Source organism: Myiozetetes cayanensis, unplaced genomic scaffold (genome assembly GCF_022539395.1).
Source record: "Myiozetetes cayanensis isolate MyiCay16 unplaced genomic scaffold, myiCay2020 scf28, whole genome shotgun sequence".
NCBI lineage: Eukaryota > Metazoa > Chordata > Aves > Passeriformes > Tyrannidae > Myiozetetes > Myiozetetes cayanensis.
This window is the reverse complement of record NW_026087499.1, coordinates 5,626,902-5,636,405: the sequence shown is the minus strand read 5'-3', so window position 1 is coordinate 5,636,405 and position 9,504 is coordinate 5,626,902. Positions and strand designations below refer to the sequence as shown.

At 55.2% G+C, this 9,504-nt stretch overlaps 1 protein-coding gene across 2 annotated transcripts in view; it reads right to left on the bottom strand.

Moving 5' to 3' along the window:
- Positions 1–3,803: 3,803 nt before the first annotated feature.
- Positions 3,804–9,504, bottom strand: part of EPHA8 (EPH receptor A8) — a 48,862-nt gene continuing 43,161 nt past the window's right edge. Inside the window, exons 15-17 of one of the 2 annotated variants that reach the window (XM_050322395.1) lie at positions 8,312–8,502; positions 7,436–7,591; positions 3,804–6,048 (exon numbers count right to left, since the gene is read on the bottom strand). In XM_050322395.1, the coding sequence (XP_050178352.1) occupies positions 5,934–6,048; positions 7,436–7,591; positions 8,312–8,502 (462 nt within the window). In that variant the 3' untranslated portion in view covers positions 3,804–5,933. Of the gene's footprint in view, positions 6,049–7,435; positions 7,592–8,311; positions 8,503–9,504 lie in introns of those variants that run through there. The other variant, XM_050322396.1, reaches the window with a different exon arrangement.

Sequence of the window (9,504 nt, the reverse complement as noted above, 5' to 3'; positions counted from 1 at the left end):
AACATGTAAATTCAAAACCTGCGAGAATTGAAAATTTCATAAGTGCTGCTGACCCTTCACTGGCAGCTCTGAGTGTGAGAGAAATAAAGGAATTGTAATGAGGAACCTCATCTTTTGATAGCAGGTTTAGAAGAGCCAGGCGTTAAATGGGGCTTCATCCCTCCCTGCTGTGTGTCCATGCAGGATGTGGTTGGTCCTGCTGGGCAGGGAGAGTAATCCTGCTGCTCCTGCCTCTCTGTCATCTCCTGCATCTCCATCTCCTCCTGCCTCTCTCTCATCTCTATTTCCATCTCCTTCCCTCTGCACTGAGGTGTGAGCTCACCTGGTGGCTTTGGGACGTGCTGTGCCTGAGCTGCAGCACCCACTGGTCCCAAACCTCATGTCCCATCAGTCACCAAAGTGCATCCACCCAAACTTCCACATTCCCTCAGCTCCTGTCCAGGTACCAGATATCCCACCTAAACCTCCCCTGGCAAGCTTCATGCCATTCCCTTGGGTCCTTGCTCACCCATCCTTTGCACAGTTCTGTGCTTGGGAAGGACATGTTACCTGCTGTTACCTGCTCAGTGCCACCCCCCTGTCCCTCTGTCCCAATTCCTGCTCCCTGCCAGGGTCACTTTTCAGGACAACTTCAGAATGTGGGGAGGAAATGAGACACATGATGAGTAATAAGAAATCTTTAAGAGTAGGTGACTCAGGGGCCAGGCAGACACCAATGAGAGCTGGGAAAAATTTCACCTTCTTTCAGGATCACAGCAAAATGAAAATAACATGTCATGGCTGGGATTTGAGATCAGCAAGTTCCAAGGCTTTTTCCCTGTTCACAAGTTCCCCATGTGGTGTGTAACCCCTTAGTCCTTTTAACTCAGTAAACAATTTCTTGCTTGTTTTTTTTTAACTTCCAGGGATAAGCAGGACAGGGTTTAGGGAAGTGTTCCCAGCTTTGCATTCAGAATTCTTTCTGGCACTTGCAGATTGCCTGCAATTCCCTTCCAGAAGGACCAGCATAAGCGGGAGGTGCAGTAACTGTGCACTGGGATTTCCCAAAACACAACTGTCGGGAATTTTCACCCAGGAAATTTGACAGGCTCTGTTGTTTGACTGGACATTGGGGATTTTTGACAACCCCCTCAGAAAAGCAGCTGTAACTGTGCCTGGGTTGCTGGATGAGGGCCCCATAAACTGCTGAGGGATGAGGATCCTGCTCACATTCTGCAAAACCTCACATCCCAGGCTCCATGGGCTGGGACACAGGTCCCTGAGGGGCTGGGCTGTCGGGGAATCCCCTGGCACTCCCATCTGAGTGAGATGCTTTAGGTTGCATCCCATGGGCTGGTGGGACTGCCCTGGATGCACATCATATAACTGGAGGTTAAACCAGGCTGCTTAGTCCAGGTTCCTTTTTACACCCAAAGGAGAGAGGAAGGCACCTTCCCAGTCAGGAGATGAAGTGCCAGTCCTTTCCCTTTTTTCCTGTCACAACAGGTGACTGCAACAAGGGATCCCTCCTAACCTGACACCTGCCTCTGTGCTCTGAATCCTGCCCCGTGTTCGCAGCCCTGCAGCAGAACTCAGGGTTGCTGCAGTCCTGGCTCATCCCTCCCCAAACCTGACCTGCTTGAGGTGGGGAAACGCTGTCCTGATGGCAGAGCAGGCAATCCTGTCAGCCTGGGATGAGCTGTGCTGCTACCTCGCTCCTTGATGGCGGTTTCCAAGATGTGACCTGTGGGATACTTCAAAACCCAGGCAGAACTTAACCTGTAATCCTTCCAAGGGTTAAAGCAGCAGCTGGGGCTGATATTTCTATCTTACATCGGATTATCCTGAGTAATTTACTTGGACATGATGCTAAACGACTGTGCTAAAAGCAGAGAGAGGAGGTGTTTTGGGAATACAGCCTTCCTTGGCAGACTGGGCTGGTATGTGATCAGACAGGAATCGTATCCGTAAATGCGAAGGCGAGCTCGCCATCTGTTCCCGCCGGCCACGGAGCACGTCTGACCCTGCAAACCTGCGCAGGGCTCGGGGCTGGGGCTCTGCAGGTGCTCTGCAGGTCCAGACTGCCACCTCCAGGCACACACAGCTCGCAGAGCCTCGCCGGCTGACGGCACAGCCAAGCCGGGCCCGGGGAAACTGGAAAGAAAACGCTTCGGAGATGAGCTGTGGGAAGATTGGGGGGATGCTGGGTGTGAGTAGAAAGGAAAAGCTGTTTTACTGGGGAAAGACCAGCTCCTGGTGGTGCAAGATGGAATAGAAGTCTCTTGGAAGGAGGAGTGAAAATCCTGAGGGCTCAGGGTTTGTTTGCTGGCACATATGAGCCAGGGTGTCGTCATCTCTCATGGGATAGAAGAGTTTGCCTCTTGACCAACACCTTCCCCCAGACATGTTCCCAAAGTTCCTCTGATGAACTGGTTCCTCCCTCAGCCATCAGGGTCCCTGCCCCCAGCCTGGCCAGATGGGACACCCCCTGTGTACAGCTGGGCTCAGCTTTGGGAACACAGAGGGTCTGAAAACATGGCCCTGTGTCCTGGAGAAGTGTCCCCAAGGATGGGCCCTTGCCAGGACTGTGATTTCACGGCAATTTCTTTAAAAAAATGACACAGCCTTGCCTCGTCTTCCTGGGGGTTGTGAGCAGGGTGATGCCCTGGGCATGGTCCTCATCATGGCCTTGGACACTTCCAGGGGTGGGGCAGCCACAGAGGGAAAGGAGAAGGGTTGGGGTTGTAGGGATGGCAAAAGTAAATAGTGAAATGGGGTAGGTGAGGGGGAATGCAGAGCACAGGCTTTATAAGTTCAACCCCAGCACAGGGCAGACTGCCCAGGAGCAGCTTGTCCAGCCTGGAGGCCAGTGCTTCTGGAAAGGGGGCACCAGAGAGAAGGGTGGAATGGGAGACTGCAAGGAAGGAGGCTCTGGATGGGCTGGCAGGATAACCTGATAGAGAGATGGTGAAGGAAGGGCCTGGGAGGATCCAGCTGCACAGTGCCATGGGCAGCCAGGCTGGCCTTTCCCCACAGCCAGGGTGGGAAGCAGAGCTGGGCCTTGGAATGGTCACCTCCATCCTCAAAGGGTTGCAAAGGCTGTGAGCACCTGGGCAGGCAGTGACATGTTTTGAACCAAACCCTGACTCCAACTCTAACCTACCCTGTGCTTTGGTGCTCTTTTGGCTTTATATGGCAAGAAAAATATGCTCCTTTCCTGAAAATGTCCTGCAATTCATATGCTGTTTGCCAGGCTCATTCACTGGAGGGCAGCTGGAACACAGCTAAACACCCACAGGAAGGGGCTTGTAAGCCCACCTTCAAGATGCTTCAGCTCAGACTTTAGGGGATGAGGGCAGACATTTTACTGGTTTGGGTTTTTTTCCTCCTTTTTAAAAAAAAATCTGCATTTCCAGAATAAGGTAAGCTGAGGTCTGGGAAAACCTGCAAGAGACCCCCGAGGTTCAGAGGAGTCTTTGCATGCAAGATGGCCTGTGCTTGCATCATCTCCTGCATGAGATGCTCCCACATAGCAATGACTTGGTGGGTTTGGAGAGTCTTCTCCCAGCCCACAACCAGCCTAAAAACCATCCTCTTGTCACTCACCTGTCCCTGTGGGCCCACCCCACAGATACTCCTGCTTCCCAGGGAAGCATCCTTCACACGTGGGAGGCTTTCTGGGGTGAGGAAGGTGGTGGCTGGCTGAGCATCCCAGTGCTGACCCCCCCGTGCAGCAGCCAGGGTGTCCTCTATTCTCACTGCAAGTGGTGGTAAGCTCTGAGCAGACCAAGGCAGTAACAGGCAAGGAGATGGATGGTGGGAAGAAGGATTTTTATTGTCCAGGAGGAAGTGCTGAACATAAAAGGCAAACCCTGCCCCGCCATCCCCGCAGCCGAGAGCAGCCCGGTGACCCCACGCTGCAGGACCTGACTCACGAACCACCCGAAAAGGGGCCATCTGGCAGCTCCCAGCCTCAGATCCTGCAGCCCACCTGGCCAGGGCTGCCCAGCAAACCCCCCCCCAGGACACTGGTCTGACCTCTGCTCTCACCAGCGCGTCCGTGACGGACTCACCCTCCGGGGAGTCCCAAATGTTGGGAAGGGAGGACGTGGCCAGCGCCCACCACCGTGTGCTGCTGGCCCTCTGTCACTCTGCTGTCACTCTGCCCAAGCTGCAGGGAGGGAGTGGCACAGGGCTGAGTGCAGTACAAATGAAACAACACATTGCATCTTGTCCCCCGTTACAAAAAAGCTTCCATAGGAAGAAGTAAAGTGCCCGCCGTAGTCAGAGGATCCACCGGGACATAAGAGCCCCTCATGGAAAGCCAAGCCAGCCCTGGAAAGGCCAGTTTAGCCAGGATTATTGCAGCTGAGAAATGGCTTTAACCCACCCCCCACCCTCCCCTTGTGCCCAAACAGCCCTGGGAGGAACAGCCAGGTCCTACCACTACCTGCATTGAAGTGATGCTGGGTTTGCTGTGCCAGTGCTAAGGATGGGGTGCTGTGGGCCAGGCTGGACCCTGGCAGTGAGTGTGGTTCCCCTCCAGCCCTTCTCCTTTCCAGCCCCCACTCCCCAGCCACGCTCCCAGCAGATTTTTTTTTGCAGTGAGTTCAGCCCCACAACTGAGGCTTCTGTGCTTTGAGACCATTTTTGTGTACTTAACTTCCTATTTCAGTAAAACAGTTCCCAAACCCATAGAAAATTGTATTTACACCCAAAAGAAGCTTTCCCAGCCCACAGCCTGCCCCTCTCCCCGGTTCATCTGCAGCTCTGCAGCCAGATCAGCCTCTTGGACCAACTCCACACGTGTTCAGAGGCCACAGCTCAGCACCAGGAAAGTTTGCCCAAAGAGATGCTCCTGTGGGGAAGAGGAGGGAAGTGGAGGACCCTCCACCCTCCCAGTCACTGGGGTCACCAGCTGGGTAGTGGTGGAGAGCCCCTGTCCCCAGACACAGGACTCTGCAGCTGGAAATGCTGGCAGGACCCCACTCTGCAGGTGACCTGGCAGTCCTGGGCACAAGGCAGCCTTGTGATGGCACAGCTCTTGGGTTTCTCTAGGGTAATATAAAACCAAAGAAGAGTTTGGTAGAAGTTTCTCTGTCCTCCTCCATCATGTAAGATGGGAGCACAGTCTCCCACTCCTCTCTGTTCTGGGGGAGAAGCCTGAGCTTGTGACCCTAGAAAATGTGCTTGGGCTGCCCTGGTTGGCTGTGCTGGATCCAGGGAGAAGCTGTGCTGGTGTGTTGAAGAGGTGGAGAGTGTCCTGCTGTACCCTGGTGACTTCTTGAGGCTCCAGGTAGCAGGCCCTGGACAACTCTCCTCCTGGCTGGGAAGTCCCCTCTGAAAGCAGGGCCAGCTGTTCCTGGCTGGCACTGCCACCTTGTACTCTGTCCCCTGGCAGAGATGGACTGCAAAGTCACCTGGAGGCCGGTGCAGCTCAGGACACCCAGGCTGGAGTACACTGGGAGGTACTGAGAGGCTGTGTGGCAGCCTGGGAAGCCCTGCTCAGTTCAGGGATCCAAGGAACACCCCAGGTGCCTGATCCAAAGGAGCTGTGTGCCATGGCAAGCCCAGTCCCACTGCTCCTGGTATTGCTGATGTGCCTGACACCCTCCACCTTGCAGGTGCAGCTGGGACCATCCTGCTGTGTGAAGGGGTTTCCAGCTGTCCTGCACAGGTGGTGTGGAGACCCCCAGTCCCACAGGGACACAGCAGAGAGGCATGACATGTCCCCAGCCCACTTGGAAGGCTGCTCCCCCCTTCAGGTGGGGGAAGGAGGCAGCAGGACCACCGAGGTATCTGGAATGCCTTGTTTCCACCGATGCTGAAATCAAAGAGATGCTGGCAGGGTTCCAGCTCCTGGTCTGGTGCCCCTTTTCCTGCTCACTACCCTGCTGCCCCTTTGCCAGGGTAAGTGTTGAGGAATGCCCGACGTGGGTCTGCGCAGCTGGTGATCAGAGGTGTCTCCTGGGGCCATTTGTGTTCAGCAGCTGGGACCTCATGGCCTGGATGCTGCTCAAGATCTTCTTCTGGTGACCCATCATGGTGATGCCCAGACTGCGAACGTCCCTGGAGAACAAAGACACTGCCAGACAAAGACACCTGTGCCGGGCCCCGTGGTGACAACTGCACCCCATGGACCACCCTGGCAGCCCAGGCCTGGCTCCTCTCCCCTGGCCCATCAGCACAAGGCTGGTCCTGCTGAGGATCCCTGGGCATCCTCCCAGGCACAGAGGTTGCCATTCCCTCGGGCACATCTTCCTGACAGAGCCACTGTGACAGCCCTGGGGGGAGCAGGAGCAGGAGGGGGGATCGCTCCTGACAGGCTGGTAGGTGACAAGATCGATGCTCCGAAATTGGATTCAGTTTTAGTGAGATGCCCTCAGATAACCCAGTCAGAAAGACAGATGAATGATGAGCCTTCCGCACTCAAAAGCTTCCCTGATGTGAATGAGAAACAAGGATCACTATCAGCTCAATCCCACAGCAAGGGCCCTGTGTACAGCCCTCGATCGATGGACACGACAGCCCCTCTGTCTGTCTTCCCTTTCCTTGCCTCCTTCTCCACCTGCCACACCTCGACCAAGGTGTGCACTGGCACGTCCTTCCTGAGCCACAGGGACCACCATCCAGCAGCTCCAAGCCTTTTGACAGGGAACAAGTCTCCTTAGAGGCAGAAGAGGTTGGTGCCAGCCCTGTTACTAATGGTAACAGCAAGGGATGGGGGATGTAGGACTAGGGTAAGAGCAGGTATAATTGCCTTCTCTTCTGGTACCACTTGGATGTTCCAGCCTGGAAACTCCCCAGACAGGTGGGAGATCAAGCTCCTTACAGCAGGAGGAGGAGGGTGGTGAGACACATCTTCACCTGCCCTCCTTACTTAACCCTGCCTTGGTTATGTGTCAAAGACCTTCCACTCCCCCGGAGGCCTGGATGGTGCCTCCCTGCCTGGCTGCACTGGGCAGGGAGCCAGTCCTGTTTTTGGGGGTCTTAAAAAGCTCCAAGGTAACCCCCAGCTCCATTTGTTTCCCAGTGATCCCAGAGAAGCTGTACCCTATGGCACAGTCACACTCTGGTCCAGAAATGCCTTTTGCAGGGGAAGAGAAGATGAGAAGCACAGGGAGTCAGCAACCTCCTGCCTGTCCCTGCTGTGACCAGGAGGTTGGGTTAAGTGACCTCCTGAAGCGCCCAAATTACCTATGGGCCTCTGGTGATGTTGGAGACCCACAGGAGGTGACCTGGTACTCACACTCTCTCAGTGCAACTCCCACACCTTCTCTCAAAGCTCAGCACGGCCTTGGGCACTGTCCCAGGTCTCAACACCATCTCCCTAGGGATGTGGTAGGGCACCAGGGACCAACCAGAGCAAGCCAGCCAAGGCAGAAGGGTCACTGTTTGGGGCTGGTGAGCTGGTGCAGGGACACTCAACCGGCGCTGTTTGCCCCCTGGCACTCACTCGATGTTCATGCGCATCACCATGCCCAGGGAGGAGTACCCGGCCATGGCAAAGTTGTCCCGGTAGTGCCCCAGCCGGATGGAGTCCAGCCAGTCCTCCACGGTCAAGCAGCTGGTCAGGTCGAGGAGACCCCTGTCCGAGCGTGTCTGGGTGAACCTGGGAGCAGGACAGAAGGGGTTAGACCAGGAGCTGTCAGTCTGAGGTGACCAGGCTGTGAGGTACCCCCAATGCACCTGCAGAATCACTAAGATTGGAAGAGCCCTCTAAGGTCACTGAATCCCACCATTAACTCAGCAGTGCCATGGACCCAAGGGCCACATCCACACATCTTTTAAGTCCCTCCAGGGATGGTGACTCTACCACTGGCCTGGGCAGCCTGTGCCAGTACCTGACCACCCTCTCCATGAAGGAATTCTCTCCAATATCCAATATAAACCTCCCCTGACACAACTTGAGGCTGTTTCCTCTTGTACTGTCACTTGTTCCCCGGGAGAAGAGCATGACTGCCACCTGGCTCCACTCTCCTGTCAGGGAGTTGGAGAAAGCGAGAAGGTTCCCCCTGAGCCTCCTTTCCTTCAGGCTGAGCCCCCCCAGCTCCCTCAGTCACTCCTCGTATGATTGACTCTTCAGACCCCCTCCCAGGTCCATTACCCTCCTCTATAATGACACACTCCATCCCTTCAGTGTCTGTCTTGTCATGAGGGGCCCAAAACTGACCCTGGGATTCGAGGTGCCTCATTAGTGCCCAGTCACTGCCCTGGTCTCCTGGCCACACCATGGCACAACCTGTGCCCACGGCCTCAAGGGAAGCCCTCAGTGCCAGAGCTGAGCAGAAATATCCCTTATTCCCACAAACCCACACGCTGTGCCCTTCACCTGTTGACGGTGGCCGTGCACTTGAGGCTGTCAGGGTTGCGGATCAGCTTGTCCAGGATGCAGACGATCTGGGAGAAGCGCGGCCTCTCGCTGCGCTCCTTCTGCCAGCAGTCCAGCATCAGCTGGTGCAGGGTGGTGGGGCAGCCCATGGGGGCAGGCAGGCGGTAGCCTTCCTCCACAGAGTTAATGACCTGCAAGGAAGCCACACAACCAGCAGTGGAGCTGCACCCCCAGATCGAAGATCCCTGATGCCTGAGCTGCTGGGGCCATCACACGGGGAGCAGAGCTAAGCTTCATGCTCAAACATAGTGAATTGTTCTGTGCAGGAAATCACTGCTATGGCAGCAGAGATTTTTAGAGGTCCACTGGCCTAAAATACTGCAGCTTCCCACCAGCAGACAAGCCACAAGGGCTGCACTCACACTCGGTTGTTTTACAGCCACTGCTCATCAAGGCTGGAAGAAAACCTGCTTGAAGGAATTGTGTGGGGGACATAGTGTAAGCCACTGCATTCATGCCCTGCTGTCCCCAAAGCCACTTTTAAAGTAATAAAAACACTAGGAAAAGTGGGGGGGGTCTCAGGAGTCCCAAAGCAGGGAGAAGCATACAGTTCTCCACAGGTAAAAAAAAAAAAAAAGAAAAAGAAAAAGAAAAAGGAGTCAAAATACTTGTTTTATTGCCTCCTTTTGGAAATTTTGACCCCAGGTTGTACTCAGGATTATAACTTACATTTCTCTACAGATTTTATGCTACTCTCGAGGTGAGAGTGGCCCCACATATCTCAGACAAGCCCAAAACCTACAGCTGGGTGGTGCCAGCCTGAGGCTTTCTGCAGCCTCACCTGGGCAGTGGAAGGGATAGACCCTCAGCACTGGGACTGGCTGGCTCATGCAGTGGGACTGCAGTGATCCCAGGGAAGCCCTGACTCCTTCCAGGGACTGGGAAAGTTGGCACAACATGTGCTGAATCTCTCCAGCCGGCATAAAAGGCTTGCCCAGAGCAGCAGGCAGGGCTGGGGACACCCATGGTGCACAGAGCCAGGATGGCAGGGACCTCCCTCATACATAGCCAGTGTCCCCAGGAACTGGGGCAGGATTGGAAAGGGCCAGTAGGTAGGTTTGGTCACTTGGGTCACCTTGCCAAGCGCAGCCGGGAGCCACGGGGCTGGCAAAGAGTGCGCAGTGCAGGCACGG